The 21,487-nt window shown below is 39.5% G+C and overlaps 2 protein-coding genes and 1 pseudogene across 4 annotated transcripts in view; all 3 read right to left on the bottom strand.

Moving 5' to 3' along the window:
* Nucleotides 1-21,487, bottom strand: part of LOC106579620 (B-cell receptor CD22-like) — a 30,983-nt pseudogene extending 9,496 nt beyond the window's left edge. Inside the window, exons 1-5 of the transcript XR_014381704.1 lie at nucleotides 21,406-21,487; nucleotides 21,102-21,176; nucleotides 16,867-17,255; nucleotides 16,432-16,737; nucleotides 16,028-16,294 (exon numbers count right to left, since the gene is read on the bottom strand). The product of XR_014381704.1 is annotated as a B-cell receptor CD22-like (transcript). The remainder of the gene's footprint in view (nucleotides 1-16,027; nucleotides 16,295-16,431; nucleotides 16,738-16,866; nucleotides 17,256-21,101; nucleotides 21,177-21,405) is intronic.
* Nucleotides 1,926-10,244, bottom strand: LOC145862334 (B-cell receptor CD22-like). 2 transcript variants are annotated; one of them, XM_082966004.1, is made up of 8 exons: nucleotides 10,100-10,244; nucleotides 9,796-9,870; nucleotides 5,330-5,717; nucleotides 4,896-5,201; nucleotides 4,628-4,759; nucleotides 3,915-4,008; nucleotides 3,747-3,807; nucleotides 1,926-3,586 (listed from the first exon to the last, which is right to left on the bottom strand). In XM_082966004.1, the coding sequence occupies exons 4-8, from the start codon at nucleotides 4,912-4,914 to the stop codon at nucleotides 3,539-3,541; spliced, it is 354 nt and encodes a 117-aa protein (XP_082822130.1). In that variant the 5' UTR covers nucleotides 4,915-5,201; nucleotides 5,330-5,717; nucleotides 9,796-9,870; nucleotides 10,100-10,244; the 3' UTR covers nucleotides 1,926-3,538. The 2 variants fall into 2 exon arrangements, with proteins under 2 accessions (XP_082822130.1, XP_082822129.1); XM_082966003.1 differs by having other exon boundaries at nucleotides 4,493-4,759; nucleotides 10,100-10,205.
* Nucleotides 14,293-15,798, bottom strand: LOC145850418 (uncharacterized). Its single transcript, XM_082966005.1, has 3 exons — nucleotides 15,706-15,798; nucleotides 15,537-15,594; nucleotides 14,293-15,180 (listed from the first exon to the last, which is right to left on the bottom strand). Exons 1-3 carry the CDS (start codon nucleotides 15,774-15,776, stop codon nucleotides 14,908-14,910), a joined length of 402 nt encoding a protein of 133 aa, XP_082822131.1. The 5' UTR covers nucleotides 15,777-15,798; the 3' UTR covers nucleotides 14,293-14,907.

Raw genomic sequence — 21,487 nt, 5'->3', positions numbered from 1 at the left:
TTTCCTACTATTCAAAACATTTTGCTATCATGTGCTATCTGGGGCCGTTCGGTAATCTGTCCCTGCTCCTAATCTGCTACCAAAATAATATCTTCTTGAAGTGGAGTGAATAGAGTGTGTCCCATGTGCAACAGGAGAGAGCCAGCAACCTGCAGGGCATGGGCGGCAGGGTAGACATGGGCCCTCTCTACGACGGTCAAGTCTAGATGGGATAAATCTTTTGTCAAATTGAAGTTGTATTCTTTTAGCATTTTAGCTAATCCTAACCCTTTTCCGTACTTTCATCTAATCATAACCTAATACGTTAATTATCCTAACCTGCTGCATAAATTCTGCTAAACTTGGTAGAAAACTACATTTTGACAAAAGCTGTATCCCTTCTAGACAAAACCATCTTCGACCTGCCCAAGGTCTTCTGGGAGAAGGAGACCCAGGAGCTGAGGGTGTACTTTACCCAGCAGGTGGAGGGAGAGCTGAAGGCTCTGGAGGACAGGGTCAGGATTTGAGAGGTGGAGGGACCAGATGATTCAGAGAGAGAAGAGAGAAAGTATTGACTATTGGACATTATACTACGCTGATGCTGCAATACGGTGGGGATGGGGATATGGTGGGACTGACAAAAAAGGGACTAACATTCTCATTTCAGATTTGTGGAAACTGATTTGCCTATCTGTGGGTAAAATGTATGAAATTACGATTAAACAACGTGCCTGCATGCAGTTCAGGCTACCACTCACTGCAAATGGATTTATGAGTACTGTAGGTATGAGGTGATTGATCAGAATCTGTGTTCAACTGTATCTTACTGCTGTTTCCATGACATAGACTGACCATGTGAATCCAGGTGAAGGCTATGATCCCTTACTGAAGCCACTTGTTAAATCCACTTCAATCAGTGTAGATGAAGGGGAGGAGACAGGTTAAAGAAGGATTTTTAAGCCTTGAGACAATTGAAACATGGATTGTGTATGTGGGCCATTTAGAGGGTGTTTGGGCAAGACAATAAATGTAAGTGCCTTTGAACGAGGTGTGGTAGTAGGTGCCAGGCACACTGGTTTGTGACAAGAACTGCAACACTGCTGGGTTTTTTCACACAGTTTCCCATGTGTATCAAGAATGGTCCACCAACCAAAGGACATGCAGCCAACTTGACACAAGTGTGGGAAGCATTGGAGTCAACATGGACAACCATCCCTGTGGAACACTTTCGACACCTTGTAGAGTCCATGCCCCGATGAATTGAGGCTGTTCTGAAGGCAAAAGGGTGTGCAACTCAATTAATGTTTGGTATACTCAATGCCTCCAGAAAGTATTCATACCTCTTGACTTATTAAACATTTTGTTGTGTTACAACCTGAAATAAAAATGGATTAAAAATATTTATTTTCTCACCCATCTATACACAATGCCCCTTAATAACAAAGTGAAAATATGTTTTAGAAATGTTTGCAGATTAATTGAAAAGAAATACAGAAAACTCTAATTGACGTATGTATTCACACCCCTGAGTCAAAACATGTTAGAATCACATTTGGCAGTGATTACAGCTGTGAGTCTTTCTGGGTAAGTCTGTAAGAGCTTTCCTGGATTGTACAATATTTGTACATTATTCTTTAAAAAATGATTCAATCCCTGTCAAGTTGGTTGTTGATCATTGCTAGACGGCCATAACATGGTGCAGCCATCACCATGCTTGAAAATATGAAGAGTGGTACTCAGTGATGTGTTGTGTTGGATTAGCCCCAAACATAACACTTTGCATTCCGGACATACAGTAAATTTATTTTGCCACATTTTTTGCAGTTTTACTTTAGTGCCTTATTGCAAACAGGATGCATGTTTTGGAATATGTTTATTCTGTACATGTTTCCTTCTTTTCAATCTGTCACAGGCGTCGAAATGAGTAGACCAAGGTGCAGCGTGGAAAATGTTAATCTTGTAATTTAATGAAAGAAATTAACACTTTACAAATTAAACAAAAAATGACAGCAGACAGTTCTGTCAGGTACTCACAACTAAATGGAAAACAACTACCCACAAACAACAAAGGAAAAACAGGCTGCCTAAGTATGGCTTCCAATCAGAGACAACGATAGACACCTGCCTCTGATTGGAAACCATACCCGGCCAAAACATAGAACACAAAACATAGAATGCCCACCCACCTATCACACCCTGGCCTAGCTAAACAGAGAAAACACAGCTCTCCTAGGTCAGAGCGTGACAATCTGTCATTTAGGTTAGTATTGTGGAGTAACTACAAAATTGTTGATCCATCCTAAGTTTTCTGCTATCACAGCCATTAGACTGTGTAAATGTTTTAAAATCACCAGTGGACTCATAGTGAGATCCCTGAGCGTTTTCCTTCCTCTCCGGTAACTGAGTTAGGAAGGACGCCTGTATCTTTGTAGTGACTGGCTGTATTGATATGCCATTTAACATTGTAATTAATAACATCCCTGAAAGGGATATTCAATTTTTTATTTTTTTTATCCATCTACCAATAGATGCTCTTCTTTACAAGGCATTGGAAAACCTCCCCAGTCTTTGTGGTTAAATCTGTTTGAAACACACTGCTCGACTGAGGGACCTTACAGAGATGAAGTGGGGAACAGAGATGAAGTAGTCATTCACTATTGTTGCACACACAGTGAGTCCATGCAACTTATTATGCGACTTGTTAAGCAAATCTTTACTCCTGAACTTATTCATGATTGTCATAAGAAAGGGGTTGAATACATATTGACTCAAGATATTTCATCTTTTAATTTATTTTCTAATTCAAAACATCATTCCACATTAATGGGTATTGTGTGTAGGCCAGTGACACATCTAAATGTAATCAATTTTAATGAAATATGTCAAATGTTGGACCAATAAGACCAAAAGATGTCATGGAAATTGAATTTAAAGGTTTTTATTACAGTGCAATTAATAAACAACCTTTAATTCAGCCTTGATGTGTTTCTGTTGATTTAACACTCAACATAAAACCTGACACAGATAACTTCAAAATAGATATAAACTGAAAATAGATGATATTGTTATTCTGGGAACAGCACAAAATATGTAATGTAGACTTACTTCACCAACTTCCTTTCTTGTATCAGACCACTGTCTCTCCAACCAACTGTGTCTTCTCTCCTCAGTCATCATTGACTTTATATGGACTTAAACTGCCTTCAGTTGGCTAGTTGAACTCAGCAGTTCCTCTATACTGGAACCCATTAAACAGATGCTCTGTGAACTCATCACTCAAAATAAATGGTCCAAAATAAAGAGTAGCCTACATCATCGTATCACCACTATAGTAACAGTTAAACACTTTTCATCCCAGCAAATTCTACAAATATGCAGATAATCAAAGAGCACACAATTATAAATGTAACAAAAGTACCAATAGAAAACAGATACACAATGACGATACTGTACATAAAAACACTTAATACCCATTGGCGAAATACATTAACATGCACCTCTTTTATTGACTTGTGCATAAAGCCCATCAAGGTTGATATGGGGTGGTTCCTGGTTCCCTCTACCTGACCGTGGCCTGGTTGGAGCATACTGTCCCAACCGGGGAGTTCTGTGGAGAGAACACAGAGAAAGGAACAGGTGTCAGGACCGACACTTCAGAAGAATAATGACTTCATAGTTATAGTTGGTTACACAACACAGTATTCATTCAATTCTTCCTTAAATGCACATTCTAGATGGGTTTTAAAAGTTGAGTCTAACATTCCCACCTGTCCCTGTGAACGGTCTGTCATGTCAAACCCACTGGGGAGTCTAGATGTTCTCCTCCTCCTGGAAGACAAGAATAAAGGTATTTTGACATCATTTAGGTTTTCATATACAAAAGCACAAACAGCATGATAAATATGTTTGCATTGAGGATGGGAATATCTTTTTACCATGCAAAGAATACGATCAGGCTGAAAAGGAAAAGCAACCCAACGGTTTTTCCTACAATCTCAAAAACCTTTGGGTTAACAGGCTCTTCTTGCCCTGTAAATAAAACACATATTATGGTCAACTGTTCCTAAAGAGAGGAAACATTTTGCACATTGTCTAACATTACAATTTACACATATACTGTAGATGTACAGATGTAAGATCTTAATTTATCCAGTATGGTTGCAGCGAAATAATCCTGCAGCAAAAGGACTTGAACTTTTACTCCGTAATGTTGTTCCATTGGTGGTTAGGCTATTAGCTGGACAAAATAAGGCTACATGAAAAGTGCAATACTGTTAATATAACCACGTTTTAGTGCAGGTTTTTGGTGAATTTATGTAAATCACAAAGCTTATCTGCATTTACCACAATGCAATAAACTTCTCAGCAACAAAATAGTGATCAAATTAAGATCCTACAGCCGTATCATACCTAGATAAATATAGCAGGCATGTAGAAGTATATCTCTTCTACATCTATCTATATCTATATTATTCTTAATGTTGTGCCATATTGAATGTGCCAATGCTTCTACCTTTAATAGCCAGCCTCACTTCCTTTGACTTGCCACAGCCGTGACTATTTCTTGCTTCACAGTAGTACAGTCCTCCATCACCAACAGTCACATTGAGGGAGTAACTCTGTCCAGATGCTACCTGTGTTGTTTTACCCCCACTGATCTGGAACCAGGTGAAGTTTGTCACAGGAGGGTTGGCTGTACTGCTGCAGGTCAGATTAACACAGCTGCCCACTAATACTGGATCAGCTGGACTGATGGAGGCTGAGGTGTCCTTAGGAGAGACTGAGGGAGAGGGGTTCATTTAGAATGTATCTGGATATGGTATATTGAATAGTCTCATTAAAACCACTCTATTACAATCATCAGTGAAAACATGATAGAATGATCTATTCTACAGGAACCTGTGACTAAATCTTACATGAAACGTTAAGCATCATGTTATGTTCAGCTGTCTTGTTGCTTGTCCCTACTGGGTAGACTGCAGTACAAGTGATGTTCTTCTCATGATGAAGGTATGACAGAGTGAAGGTCACCGTGGAGAAAACTGATTTGGTTTGGTCTGGATTCTCCTGCAGTTGGTTCTCAGTTGTGAACTGTGTTGGGAGAGTCCATGTCAGCTCAGGGGGGTGTTCAGGACAGGGAGCGACAGCAGAGCAGTTCAAACTGACAGGGTTCCCTTCCTTCACCTCACCTGAGACAGTAAGGATGGGACTGGAAGGCAAATCTGTAATACATTGTAGATAAAGATATTTTACACTAAAAGTTCAACTGTCCACTTGTTCTACTCTTGTCTTTGATGCAAGGAATCTAAACTGGGAAAAATAGTTGGTAAACAGTTAAATTGTCTCTTACCTCTGACAACTATATCAACAGACTTATCCAATGTCTGTTGCACGGAATGGTTGACTCTCAATCCTGAAGTAGTATTTATTAGTGTAATTGGTGGTTACATTGAAGAAGACTGTGGTGCAGTTCTTCTGGGACATGTTTCCAGTTATCTTCCCTTGATATCTGTTGACCGTCTTACTACTGTTAAATATCACATTGTCCGGACGCACATCAAAGTATGGTATATCTTTCATCCACACTCCAGAGGTTAGTATTGTGCTGTTAAATGTATTCTTATGTTTGTCAGGAATATCAAATGAACATGGGATTTGCACACAGGAGCCAGTCAGTACATCCAGTCTATCTGGCATTGTGGCGATCAAATCTCGTTGACCAAAGCAGGCCAAAACACCTGCAACATAAAAGACAACATCAGGGAGGTTCTGATATATTTTCAGTTCAGTCCAATGATATGTATTAACCCTAGATGACTGACAGGGGCCGCTGTTTGGAGGCAACTGCACAGCCATCTTGTTACTCCTCCTCCATTGTAAAACAGATTTTGGAAGCTATAGAAATGCATTTATTAATGTCTACATTCGTTTTTGACAAATATATTCTATTAGAGACACCTTAATGCATACTTTTAAATTATATTTTGTGACCTGCAACACTTCCTTCAACAGAGAGACACTTGCCTTGCTCCAGCCAATGATTGTATCTTGCATCTCACTGAACTGGTATTATCCAATAACTAATTAACCTTTGAGTCAGACTTTTTCCTTCAAATTCGGGGTGTAGCCATGGGCTCCCACTTTGCCCCCAACTATATGAACCTGCATGTGGAACAATTTGAGGAAGCACTCATCTACAAAAGACACACCCCCTACTCTCTAAAATCCTCTCATGGAAGAGATACATAGATGATGTCTTTGTGCTCTGGGAAGGAAGTAAGCAGGAACTAAACCAAACTCTGCTAAACGAGAGCTCTGAATATCTCAAATTCACCATGCAGACTGATGAGAGAAAAATAAACTACCTGGACTTATGGATCATCAAAGAGAATGATGCATTACATACAGACTTGTAAACACAGCCAACAGACCTCAAAACCCTCCTACGTGCGGATAGTATGCATCCCCTTCCCCTCAGGAATGGTCTATCAAATAAAGCCAGTTATGCAGGGTTAAACGAATCTGTTGCCAACAGTCAGATTTTGACAGCAATGCTAAGAAAATGAAAAATAAATTCAAAATCAGAGGCTACAAGGAAAAAAGTATTGATGCTGCAATAACGAAAATATCTCAAAAACCAAGAGAGGATTTGCTAAAAAGTTAACCAAAGAAGAAAAACAACACAACAGTCTTTTGCACTACGTACACCAAGTGTTCAGAGAAAATCAAAGCAATCTTGAAAAATCACTGGGATATTCTACAATCAGACAAAAAAAATGCACACCTCTTCAAGGAATCTCCACTGGTGGTCTATAAGTGTGGTCACAATATTGGGGATAGCTTAGTGAGATATGACCTGCCCCCTGAGCCCACTCAGACACTCTTGACACCCATTCCATATGGGAACTACAAATGTGGCTCATGCTCACAGTGCAATAGAACTACAAAAACATCCTTCTTCAGACACCCACATACAGGTGGAAAAATCCCTGTTAGGGGTATCATCTCTTGCAAGACTAATGGAGAAATCTATCTCATCACATGTTCATGTGGGAAAGCCAACTCATTACAAACAAAACAACAATTAAAACAATGCATAGCTGTAAGAACACTGATTATCTAGTAGCAGCTCACTTTGTTGAAGCTAACTATCCCATCTCCTAATAGAAATACACAGGTATTGAGCATGTTGCTCTACCAAGGAGAGGAGGTAACATGGAGATCCTACTCCTACAGAGGAGAGGAGGTAACATGGAGATCCTACTCCTACAGAGGAGAGGAGGTAACATGGAGATCCTACTACTACAGAGGAGAGGAGGTAACATGGAGATCCTACTACAACAGAGGAGAGGAGGTAACATGGAGATCCTACTACTACAGAGGAGAGGAGGTAACATGGAGATCCTACTACTACAGAGGAGAGGAGGTAACATGGAGATCCTACTACTACCGAGGAGAGGAGGTAACATGGAGATCCTACTCCTACAGAGGAGAGGAGGTAACATGGAGATCCTACTACTACAGAGGAGAGGAGGTAACATGGAGATCCTACTACAACAGAGGAGAGGAGGTAACATGGAGATCCTACTACAACAGAGGAGAGGAGGTAACATGGAGATCCTACTACTACAGAGGAGAGGAGGTAACATGGAGATCCTACTACTACAGAGGAGAGGAGGTAACATGGAGATCCTACTACTACAGAGGAGAGGAGGTAACATGGAGATCCTACTACTACCAAGGAGAGGAGGTAACATGGAGATCCTACTACTACAGAGGAGAGGAGGTAACATGGAGATCCTACTACTACAGAGGAGAGGAGGTAACATGGAGATCCTACTACTACAGAGGAGAGGAGGTAACATGGAGATCCTACTACTACAGAGGGAGGACTACTGGATTTCCTATTTAAAAACATTATAGTTATATTATAGTCTTATAAATGAATATATTCTTTCTACAGCCTTTCAGCATAGATGATGATGCTATTTATGCATTATGGATGAACCAAAAGATTACAATTTAACAACATTTAATGAAATTGGAAACAATTAAATAAATGTGAAATTAAATTAAACAATAATGTATGTTGATGCTAATCTTATACTAATGTTAATGATAACAATAGCCTACTATGTTCAATATGCTGTAAACTATTGTCTTTCACTCAATTCATTCTAATTAACCTCATAACTATGATACACCCCTCACTATTGTCATTGGTTGCACTAGCTGCACTGTATGTCTACATAACCTGGTTCAAACATTCATGACATTACCCTGAAGAAGGCACAGTGATGCCGAAACGTTGGTGTTTAACCCAATGAATTAGTGGGAGATTATATACATAGAGTGTTCAACTCTCTTTGATTTTATAGCTTACAGTGTACTCACCGTTAGTCAGAACCTCTACAATAATTAATTTTCTCTGAGTGTGCCCCAGCTCATGCTTTTTATATGACCTGAACATAACAAATAAAATAAAAAACATGGAAAGATATTAAAGTATTTTTTTTATAGAGTACTATCTATTCTGTCTCTTCTACAACAAAATACTTAAATACATGTAATATAGTCCATGAAAGATTTTATTAAATACTATAGAATTCCAGTAATTCTTATGGAGGACTGCTTCTTCTGGGGAGTACCATATATAGAGACCGGTGGATTCATAGCCTCTCATTGGCTGTAACATAGCATTAGCGGTTCAGCATTTTTTATACACATCACTGTTACAGTCTCTCCCAATAATAATAATATTAATTTATTTCAATGTAGAGGTGATTTTTCAATTGGTTGGTGTGTTGTCAAGGAGTGAGGTGACGTGTGCTTGTGAGCAGAGGACCACTAGTTTGAGCCCGGTATGGTGATAGGGACAGTGGTGGAAGCTATACTGTCAGCCGCAACATGAAGTCGGTTTCACATGCACATACAGTGACATGAAACAGTATTTCCCCCTTTCTGGTTCTCTATTTTTTATTTATTTTTTTGTAACTGAATGTGATCAGATCTTCAACCAAAACCTAATATTAGATAAAAGGAACTTGAGTTTACAAATATCATTTTTTTTTAATAGTTATTACATTTATTTCATGAACAAAGTTATGCAACACCCAATTCCCCTGTGTGAAAAAATAATTGCCCCCTTACACTCAATAACTGGTTGTTTCACCATTCCAAAACACACAATAGAGTCTACATGAAAATTGATTAAAAGCAACAAATTTTAAGTTTTGGAATGGCATACTCAAAGTCCAGACCTTATCCCAAATGAGACATTGTGGCAGGACTTGAAACGAGCAGTTCATGCTTGAAAACCAACAAATGTCGCTGAGTTGAAGCAGTTCTGCATGGGAGAGTGGGCCAGAATTCCTCCCCAGCAACGTGAGAGACTGATCAACAACTATAGGAAGTGTATGGTTGGTTGTCATTTCAGCTGATGGAGGCATTACCAGCTATTGAGTATAAGGGGGCAATTACTTTTTCACACAGGGGAATTGGTTGTTGCATAACTTTGTTTAGAAAATAAATGAAATAACTATCTAATTGTTGTGTTATTTGCTCACTCATGTTCCATTTATCTAATATCAGCTTTTGATTGAGTGTCTGATAGCATTCAGTATCAAAAATATGCAAAATACTTTTTCACAGCACTGTTTGAATCCAGCCTACTAAACTACACTAATCAGCAATTAACTGTACACTTCTCAACACAATTAAAAAGCCGGAATATAGCGCATCCCATAAAATATCACGACTTGTGCTTACTCCTTTATTTCCGATTCATAACTAATTGTTGCTGTGTGGAAGACTCACCTGACATAAAGAGGCCAATGTGAAAAAACATGTTCTCAGGACAAGCCATGTGAGAACTCACACACTACTGATCACCTGAAACAGTACAAACATACACTTACTGGTAGAGTAGCTTAACTCACACAACACATTGTATTGAACCATCCCCATATCAATACACTATGTCTTTCAGTTGTGAAGCTAATACATGAACAAACAGCAGTACTTTAGAACATATTGAATCTCATTACTCATAATTAATTTCCTTTCATTTATTTTGAACATTCAAATTAAGAGAAAATATAGTGAAGAAGTCGATACTTGCCTTAGACGGTAACGTAAACTGTCGACAGTAGAGACTGTCACGCCCATAGTGTGTTCTGACAAATTAAAATGATGAAATTCATGTGGCACATCTCATATCTCATCAGTGACGTACTTCCTAATAAGTGTATGAGACATTTTTTTCAAACAATACTTTAGTATTTAATGGCCCTTTCTCGGGGTAGGACAGGTCAGCAGCATTTTGAAACGGGCCCCCAAATCGCTAAGTCCACCCCCGACACATTGTTAAATAAAACAAATGAAACTTTCGGCATTATAACCATCTCCCTCTCCTCTATCTCCCAGGCCTGAATGGGAATGTGTGTGGGAAACATATAGTTAAATTATGAACCAAAATCCACTATTAATTTATTCAAGAGTTATATTTGTTAAATCCGAGTTTGATACAAAACATATGGTTGTCACATTTTGTTTCAACATGAAAAACAGACTTGGTATGAAACAGAGTAACTGTAATTATATCTGACTGATTCTCACACACCACTCAACTTCTCCTACACCAACTTCCTCTTTGAAGTCTATTTGCCAAGAGGAGCCTGGTGGGCTGGAAGCCACAAAGACACTCTTTTCACTCCACTTTGATACGGAATTGACTTTTTCGTAGCATGTTTATGAGAATTTATGTAGCATGTTAGGAGCCTGAGGTTAAGGTCAGGTAAAATAGTTAGGTTTGGGGAAAATGCTCTCCTAACCAGGGTTAGATAACCGCATTTGGGACCCTGAGCTTACTTTCCTGCATTTCAACACATTCTGCCATGGTGCAGAGAGAATTATTTTTTCTATTTTTGCTGTTTTATAGCACCTCATGCTTGTGTTCACATTTTGCCATGAAGCTGATAGACAAGGTTTCAGTTTTAAAGTTAATTTCCTGCAGTTCTATTCATTTTGCTATCATATGCTATCTGGGGCCGTTCAGTAATCCGGCCCTGCTGCTAACCTGCTCCCAAAATCGCTTCTTATTGAAGTGCCGTGAAAAGAATGTCTCGGGTTTCCTCTGACACCGCCTAGTATATAGGTCCTGGATGGCAGGAAGCTTGGCCCCAGTGATGTACTGGGCCATACGTACTACCCTCTGTAGCACCTTACGGTCAGATGTCGAGCAGTTGCTATACCAGGCGGTGATGCAACCGGTCAAGATGCTCTCAATGGTGCAGCTGTAGAACCTTTTGAGGATCTTGGGACCCATGCCAAATCATCGGGTTGTCACATAATTTTTTCAACATGAAAAACAGACTTGGTATGAAACATAGTAACTGTAATTGTAACTCAACTTCTCCTACACCAACTTCCTCTTTGAAGTCTATTTGCCAAGAGGAGCCGGATGGGCTGGATCACACATTTTCACATCACTTATATACAGAATTGACTTTATTGTATCAGGCTAGAAGAATTTATGCAGCAGGTTAGGAGAATTATGGCTATGGGTTACGGTTAGTGAAAATGCTCTCCTAACCAGGGTCGGACGACCCCCCCCCCCTTACTTACTGCATTTCAACCCATTTTGCCATGGTGCAGAGTGCATTTCAACCCATTTTGCCATGGTGCAGAGAGAATTTCAACCCATTTTGCCATGGTGTGGAGAGAATTTCAACCCATTTTGCCATAGTGCAGAGTGCATTTCAACCCATTTTGCCATGGTGCAGAGTGCATTTCAACCCATTTTGCCATGGTGTGGAGAGAATTTCAACCCATTTTGCCATGGTGCGGAGAGCATTTCAACCCATTTTGCCATGGTGCAGAGATACATATCTACAGTTTTATAATGCTGTTCGACATGTTGTCATAAAGCTGACAGAAAATGTTGTTGTTTTCGAGCTAATTTCCCACTATTCAACATATTTTGCTATAATATGCTATCTGGGGCCGTTTTGTAGTCCAGCCCTGCTCCTAACCTGCTACCAAAATCACTTCTTATTGAAGTGGCGTGAAAAGAAGGTCCCGGGTGCCACAGGAGGGGGACCGCGACCTACAGGGACTGGGAGGCAAGTTGGACATGGGCTCCCTCTACGACGGTCAAGTCTAGATGGGATAAAGCTTTGTCAAATTGACGTCAAATTCTTTTAGCATTTGAGCTAATCCTAAAACTATTCCGTTCCTTGATCTAATTATCATAACCTGCTATGTTAATTCTCCTAACCTGCAGCCTAATTCTCCTAAACTTGCAAGAAAACTAAATTTGGACAAATCACTCTTCGACCTTACCAAGGCCTTCTGGGAGAAGGAGACCCAGGAGCTGAGGGCGTACTTTACCCAGTAGGTGGGAGCCGACCTCCCCCATCAGGTGGAGGGAGACCTGAAGGCTCTGGAGGACAGGGTCAGGAATTGAGAGGTGGAGGGACCAGGTGATTCAGAGAGAGAAGAGAGAAAGTATTGACTATTGGACATTACACTACACTGATGCTGCAATATGGTGGGGATGGGGATATGGTGGGACTGACAAAAATGGGACGAACAAGCTCATTTCAGTTTTGTGGGAACTGATTTGCCTATATGTGGATAAAATGTTTGAAAATACAATGAAACGATGTGCCTGCATGCAGTTCAGGCTACCACTCACTGCCAATGGATTTATGAGTAGGTATTAGGTGATTTAACAGAACCAATCTTACTGCTGTTTCCATGACATAGACTGACCAGGTGAATCCAGGTTAAAGCTATGATCCCTTATTGATGTCACTTGTTAAATCCACTTCAATCAGTGTAGATGAAGGGGAGGAGACAGGTTAAAGAAGGATTTTTAAGCCTCAGACAATTGAGACATGGATTGTGGGTGACTGGGCAAGACAAAAATGTAAGTGCCTTTGAATGTGGTGTGGTAGTAGGTGCCAGGCGCACTGGTTTCAAGAACTGCAATGATGCTGGGTTTTTTCACTCTAAACAGTTTCCGATGTGTATCAAGAATGGTACAACCCCCAAAGGAAGCATTGGAGTCGACATGGGCCAGCATCCCTGTGGAACGCTTTCGGCACCTTGTAGAGTCCATGCCCTGTTGAACTGAGTCTGTTCTGAAGACAAAAGGGTTTTCAACTCAAAATTAGGAAGGTGTTCCTAATGTTTGGTATACTCAGTGTCTTCAGAAAGTACCCATTGACTTATTCCACATGTTGTTGTCTTACAGTTTGAATTAAAAATGGATTAAATAGCATGCCCATAACACGGTGCAGCCATCACCATGCTTGAAGATATGAAGAGTGGTACTCAGTGATGTGTTGTGTTGGATTTGCCCCAAACATAACACTTTGTATTCAGGACATAAAGTTAATTTCTTTGCTCATTTTTTAGCAGTTTTACTTTAGTGCCTTATCGCAAACAGAATGCATGTTTAGGAATATTTTAATTCTGTACATGTTTCCTTCTTTTCACTTTGTCATTTAAGTTAGTATTATGGAGTAAGTACAATGTTGCTGATCCATCCTCAGTTTCCTCCAATCACAGCCGTTAAACTCTGTAACTGTTTTAAAGTCACCATTGGCCTTATGGTGAAACCAGTGGAGGCTGCTGAGGGGAGATCGTCTCATAATAATGTCTGTAACGGAGCAAATGGAATCAAACACATGGAAAACTTGTTGGACGTATTTGGTACCCTTCCACCTGTTCTGCTCCAGCCATTACCACGAGCCTGTTCTACCCAATTAAGGTGCCACCAACCTCCTGTGGGTGAAATCCCTGAGTGGTTTTGTAGTGACTGGGTGAATTGATAAACCATCCAAAGTGTAATTAATAACTTCACCATGCTCAAAGGTAAATTCATTGTCAGATTATAATTTGTTTTACCCATCTACCAATGGGTGCCCTTCTTTGAGAGGTATTGGAAAAGCTCTCTGGTCTTTGTGGTTTAATCTGTTTGAAACCCGCTGCTCAACAGAGGGACCTTACAGATAATTGTATGTGTGAGGTACAGAGATGAGGTAGTCATTCAAAAATCATGTTAAACACTATTATTGCACACAGAGTGAGTCCATGCAACTTATTATGTGACATGTTAAGAAAATCTTTACTCCTGAAATTATTTAGGGTTGCCATAAGAAAGGGGTTAAATACACCTTGAATTTTAGACTTCTTGTCTAAAAACATAATTCACATTATGAGGAATTGTGTGTAGGCCAGTTACACAAAGTCAACATTTAATCATGTTAATGAGGCATGTAAAATGTTGGACCAATAAGACCAAAACATTTTCATGGAAATTGAATGAAAAGGTTTTAATTACAGTGCAATTAATTTAAAAAAACTACATTCAGCCTCAATTAATTCTGTTGTTTAACACTCAACATAAAACTGACACGATATCTTCTAAATAGATATAAACTGAAAATAGATAATATTGTCATTCTGGGAACTGCACAAAAGATGAAGTGAAACAGTGACTAGTAGATGTTAACACCATTCTGCCGTCACGTAGACTTACTTCACCAACTTCCTGTCTTGTATCAGACCACTGTCTCTCCAACTAACTGTGTCTTCTCTCCTCAGTCGTCATTGACTTTATATGGTCTTAAAGTTATTTCAGTAAGCTAGTTGAACGCCACAGTTCCTCTATACTGGAACCCATTAAACAGATGCTCTGTGAACTCATCACTCAAAATAAATGGTCCAAAATAAAGAGTAGCCTACATCATCGTATCACCACTATAGTAACAGTTAAACACTTTTCATCCCAGCAAATTCTACAAATATGCAGATAATCAAAGAGCACACAATTATAAATGTAACAAAAGTACCAATAGAAAACAGATACACAATGACGATACTGTACATAAAAACACTTAATACCCATTGGAAAAATAATTAACATGCACCTCTTTTATTGACTTGTGCATAAAGCCCATCTAGGTTATTAAGTGGTGGTTCCTGAGCCCCTCTCTCGGTCACGTTGACTTCAGCGTACTCACTCTCCTGTCCCTGGACCCTGTCCTGGGCTGCAGCTGGGGTCTCTTTGGTCTTTAGTTTGGAGAAGTCTATGTCACCGTAGTGGATCTCTTCAGACTGGTCTTCTGCAGGTTCCTCTGGTTTCTCTCCAGCTGTGGCCTGGTCAGCACACACTGTCCCAACCGGGGAGTTCTGTGGAGAGAACACAGAGAGAGGAACAGGTGTAAAGCTCTAAGCTCAGTCATTTGTAAAACTCTAAGGTCAGCAGGTTACACAACACATACTGAGGGGATGTCAATGAAAATGTCAATGAAATTGGCAGGTGTAAAGAGTTACATGTTGCCAGGAAACACTGTCAAAGTCCAACAGCTATTCTGTTATCATTGCATGTTCTTACAGGATGTGGCATTGCTTCCGGTGTGGTCATCTCCCCTAAACTTCCTCTGAAATAATGTCAACCTCATGGCTTTAAATAGTTTCAGCATTAATTCAGTACTTTCTTAGATACACTTTGTAGATGGGTTTTGAAAGTTGAGCCTTATTCCCACCTGTCCCTGTGGACTGTCTGTCCTTTCAAGTCCATCGTGGAGCCTCGAGTTTCTCCTCCTGGAAGACATTTAGAAAGGCCTTCTGAATGCACTGAGAGGGTTTTCACATGCAAAAGCACAAACACAACATAAATAATAGTTTTGTATTGATGCCAGGAATAGTTTTTACCATCCAATAACACAGATCAGGCTGATAAGCAAAAGGACCCCCAGAGTTCCTGCTGCAATCCCAAAAACCATTGTTTAGCAGTCTCTTCTTGCCCTGAAAATACAGCACATATTAGGTTATTTCTCACATAAAGATCTGCAATGTACACTTCATTACCAAAAGTATGTGGACACCTGCTCGTCGAACATCTCATTCCAAAATCATGGGCATTAATGTCAATGTCATTAAATAGCTGAATCCACGCATTTGAAGGGGTGTCCACATACCTTTGTATATATAGTGTATATGTAACCTAAGATTGTGCTCTAAAGGCCCGTTTTACCTTTAATAGTTAGCCACACTTCCTTTGACTTGCCACAGCCGTGACTATTTCTTGCTTCACAGTAGTACAGTCCTCCATCACCAACAGTCACATTGAGGGAGTAACTCTGTCCAGATGCTACCTGTGTTGTTTTACCCCCACTGATCTGGAACCAGGTGAAGTTTGTCACAGGAGGGTTGGCTGTACTGCTGCAGGTCAGATTAACACAGCTGCCCACTAATACTGGATCAGCTGGACTGATGGAGGCTGAGGTGTCCTTAGGAGAGACTGAGGGAGAGGGGTTCATTTAGAATGTATCTGGATATGGTATATTGAATAGTCTCATTAAAACCACTCTATTACAATCATCAGTGAAAACATGATAGAATGATCTATTCTACAGGAACCTGGTGACTAAATCTTACATGAAACGTTAAGCATCATGTTATGTTCAGCTGTCTTGTTGCTTGCCCCTACTGGGTAGACTGCAGTACAAGTGATGTTCTTCTCATGATGAAGGTATGACGGAGTGAAGGTCACCGTGGAGAAAACTGATTTGGTTTGGTCTGGATTCTCCTGCAGTTGTTTCTCAGTTGTGAACTGTGTTGGGAGAGTCCATGTCAGCTCAGGGGGGTGTTCAGGACAGGGAGCGACAGCAGAGCAGTTCAAACTGACAGGGTTCCCTTCCTTCAGCTCACCGGAGACAGTTAGGTTGGGACTGGAAGGCCAATCTGTAATACATTGTAGATGAAGGTATGTTTACACTAAAAGTTCAACTGTCCACTTGTTCTACTCTTATCTTTGATGCAAGGAATCTAAACTGGGAAAAATAGTTGGTAAACAGTTAAATTGTCTCTTACCTCTGACAACTATATCAACAGACTTATCCAATGTCTGTTGCACGGAATGGTTGACTCTCAATCCTGAAGTAGTATATATTAGTGTAATTGGTGGTTACATTGAAGAAGACTGTGGTGCAGTTCTTCTGGGACATGTTTCCAGTTATCTTCCCTTGATATCTGTTGACCGTCTTACTACTGTTAAATATCACATTGTCCGGACGCACATCAAAGTATGGGTATTTCTTTAATCCACACTCCAGAGGTTAGTATTGTGCTGTTAAATGTATTCTTATGTTGGTCAGGAATATCAAATGAACATGGGATTTGCACACAGGAGCCAGTCAGTACATCCAGTCTATCTGGCATTGTGGCGATCAAATCTCGTTGACCAAAGCAGGCCAAAACACCTGCAACATAAAAGACAACATCAGGGAGGTTCTGATATATTTTCAGTTCAGTCCAATGATATGTATTAACCCTAGATGACTGACAGGGGCCGCTGTTTGGAGGCAACTGCACAGCCATCTTGTTACTCCTCCTCCATTGTAAAACAGATTTTGGAAGCTATAGAAATGCATTTATTAATGTCTACATTCGTTTTTGACAAATATATTCTATTAGAGACACCTTAATGCATAACTTTTAAATTATATTTTGTGACCTGCAACACTTCCTACAACAGAGAGTCACTTGCCTTGCTCCAGCCAATGATTGTATCTTGCATCTCACTGAACTGGTATTATCCAATAACTAATTAACCTTTGAGTCGGACTTTTTCCTTCAAATTCGGGGTGTAGCCATGGGCTCCCACTTTGCCCCCAACTATGTGAACCTGTATGTGGAACAATTTGAGGAAGCACTCATCTACAAAACAAGACACACCCCCTACTCTCTAAAATCCTCTCATGGAAGAGATACATAGATGATGTCTTTGTGCTCTGGGAAGGAAGTAAGCAGGAACTAAACCAAACTCTGCTAAACGAGAGCTCTGAATATCTCAAATTCACCATGCAGACTGATGAGAGAAAAATAAACTACCTGGACTTATGGATCATCAAGGAGATTGATGCATTACATACAGACTTGTAAACACAGCCAACAGACCTCAAAACCCTCCTACGTGCGGATAGTATGCATCCCCTTCCCCTCAGGAATGGTCTATCAAATAAAGCCAGTTATGCAGGGTTAAACGAATCTGTTGCCAACAGTCAGATTTTGACAGCAATGCTAAGAAAATGAAAAATAAATTCAAAATCAGAGGCTACAAGGAAAAAAGTATTGATGCTGCAATAACGAAAATATCTCAAAAACCAAGAGAGGATTTGCTAAAAAGTTAACCAAAGAAGAAAAACAACGCAACAGTCTTTTGCACTACGTACACCAAGTGTTCAGAGAAAATCAAAGCAATCTTGAAAAAGCACTGGAATATTCTACAATCAGACAAAAAAAATGCACACCTCTTCAAGGAATCTCCACTGGTGGTCTATAAGTGTGGTCACAATATTGGGGATAGCTTAGTGAGATATGACCTGCCCCCTGAGCCCACTCAGTCACTCTTGACATCCATTCCATATGGGAACTACAAAAGTGGCTCATGCTCACAGTGCAATAGCTTTACAAAAACATCCTTCTTCAGACACCCACATACAGGTGGAAAAATCCCTGTTAGGGGTATCATCTCTTGTAAGACAAATGGAGAAATCTATCTCATCACATGTTCATGTGGGAAAGCCAACTCATTACAAACAAAACAACAATTAAAACAATGCATAGCTGTAAGAACACTGATTATCTAGTAGCAGCTCACTTTGTTGAAGCTAACTATCCCATCTCCTAATAGAAATACACAGGTATTGAGCATGTTTCTCTTCCAAGGAGAGGAGGTAACATGGAGATCCTACTACTACAGAGGAGAGGAGGTAACATGGAGATCCTACAAGGAGAGGAGGTAACATGGAGATCCTACTACTACAGAGGAGAGGAGGTAACATGGAGATCCTACTACTACAGAGGAGAGGAGGTAACATGGAGATCCTACTACTACAGAGGAGAGGAGGTAACATGGAGATCCTACTACTACAGAGGAGAGGAGGTAACATGGAGATCCTACTACTACAGAGGAGAGGAGGTAACATGGAGATCCTACTACTACAGAGGAGAGGAGGTAACATGGAGATCCTACTACTACAGAGGAGAGGAGGTAACATGGAGATCCTACTACTACAGAGGAGAGGAGGTAACATGGAGATCCTACTACTACAGAGGAGAGGAGGTAACATGGAGATCCTGACTACAACAGAGGGAGGACTACTGGATTTCCTATTTAAAAACATTATAGTTATATTATAGTCTAATAAATGAATATATTCTTTCTACAGCCTTTCAGCATAGAACCAATATGTTCCCCCTGTTGATGGTGCATATTATGCATTATGGATGAACCAAAAGATTACATGTAACAACATTTAATGAAATTGGAAACAATTAAATATATGTGAAATTAAATTAAACAATAAAGTATGTTGATGCTAATCTTATACTAATGTTAATGATAACAATACGCTAATATATTCAATATGCTGTAAACTATTATTTTAACAGTTTTACTCAATTCATTCTAATTAACTTCATAACTATGATACACCCCTCACTATTGCCATTGGTTGCACTAGCTGCACTGTATGTCTACATAACCTGGTTCAAACATTCATGACATTACCCTGAAGAAGGCACAGTGATGCCGAAACGTTGGTGTTTTACCCAATGAATTAGTGGGAGATTATATACATAGAGTGTTCAACTCTCTTTGATTTTATAGCTTACAGTGTATTCACCGTTAGTCAGAACCTCTACAATAAGTAATTTTCTCTGAGTGTGCCCCAGCTCATGCTTTTTATATGACCTGAACATAACAAATAAAATAAAAAACATGTAAAGATATTAAAATATGTTTTTTTATAGAGTACTATCTATTCTGTCTCTTCTAAAACAAAATACTTAAATACATGTAATATAGTCCATGAAACATTTGATTTAAATACTGTAGAATTCCATTAATTCTTATGGAGGACTGCTTCTTCTGGGGAGTACCATATATAGAGACCGGTGGATTCATAGCCTCTCATTGGCTGTTACATAGCATCAGCGGTCCAACATTTTTTATACACATCACTGTTACAGTCTCTCCCAATAATAATAATATGAATTTATTTCAATGTAGAGGTGATTTTTCAATTGGTTGGTGTCAAGGAGTGAGGTGACGTGTGTTTGTGAGCAGAGGACCACTAGTTTGAGCCCGGTATGGTGATAGGGACAGTGGTGGAAGCTATACTGTCAGCAGCAACATGAAGTCGGTTTCACATGCACATACAGTGACATGAAACAGTATTTCCCCCTTTCTGGTTCTCTATTTTTTATTTATTTTTTTGTTACTGAATGTTATCAGATCTTCAACCAAAACCTAATATTAGATAAAGGGAACTTGAGTTTACAAATAACAAAAAAAATGTATAGTTATTACATTTATTTCATGAACAAAGTTATGCAACACCCAATTCCCCTGTGTGAAAAAATAATTGCCCCCTTACACTCAATAACTGGTTGTTTCACCATTCCAAAACACACAATCAAGTCTACATAAAAAGTGATTAAAAGCAACAAATTTTAAGTTTTGGAATGGCCTACTCAAAGTCCAGACCTTATCCCAAATGAGACATTGTGGCAGGACTTGAAACGAGCAGTTCATGCTTGAAAACCAACAAATGTCGCTGAGTTGAAGCAGTTCTGCGTGGGAGAGTGGGCCAGAATTCCTCCACAGCAACGTGAGAGACTGATCAACAACTATAGGAAGTGTATGGTTGGTTGTCATTTCAGCTGATGGAGGCATTACGAGTTATTGAGTATAAGGGGGCAATTACTTTTTCACACAGTGGCATTGGTTGTTGCATAACTTTGTTTAGAAAATAAATGAAATAACTATCTAATTGTTGTGTTATTTGCTCACTCATGTTCCATTTATCTAATATCAGCTTTTGATTGAGTGTCTGATAGCATTCAGTATCAAAAATATGCAAAATACTTTTTCACAGCACTGTTTGAATCCAGCCTACTAAACTACACTAATCAGCAATTAACTGTACACTTCTCAACACAATTAAAAAACAGGAATATAGCGCATCCCATAAAATATCACGACTTGTGCTTACTCCTTTATGTCTGATTCATAACTAATTGTTGCTGTGTGGAAGACTCACCTGACATAAAGAGGCCAATGAGAAAAAACATGTTCTCAGGACAAGCCATGTGAGAACTCACACACTACTGATCACCTGAAACAGTACAAACATTCACTTACTGGTAGAGTAGCTTAACTCACACAACACATTGTATTGAACCATCCCCATATCAATACACTATGTCTTTCAGTTGTGAAGCTAATACATGAACAAACAGCAGTACTTTAGAACATATTGAATCTCATTACTCATAATTAATTTCCTTTAATTTATTTTGAACTTTCAAATTAACAGAAAATATAGTGAAGAAGTCGATACTTGCCTTAGACGGTAACGTAAACTGTCGACAGTAGAGACTGTCACGTCCATAGTGTGTTCTGACAAATTAAAATGATGAAATTCAT

Source organism: Salmo salar, chromosome 19 (assembly GCF_965601325.2).
Source record: "Salmo salar chromosome 19, fSalSal1, whole genome shotgun sequence".
Taxonomy (NCBI): domain Eukaryota; kingdom Metazoa; phylum Chordata; class Actinopteri; order Salmoniformes; family Salmonidae; genus Salmo; species Salmo salar.
This window is presented reverse-complemented; position numbering and strand designations above follow the sequence as displayed.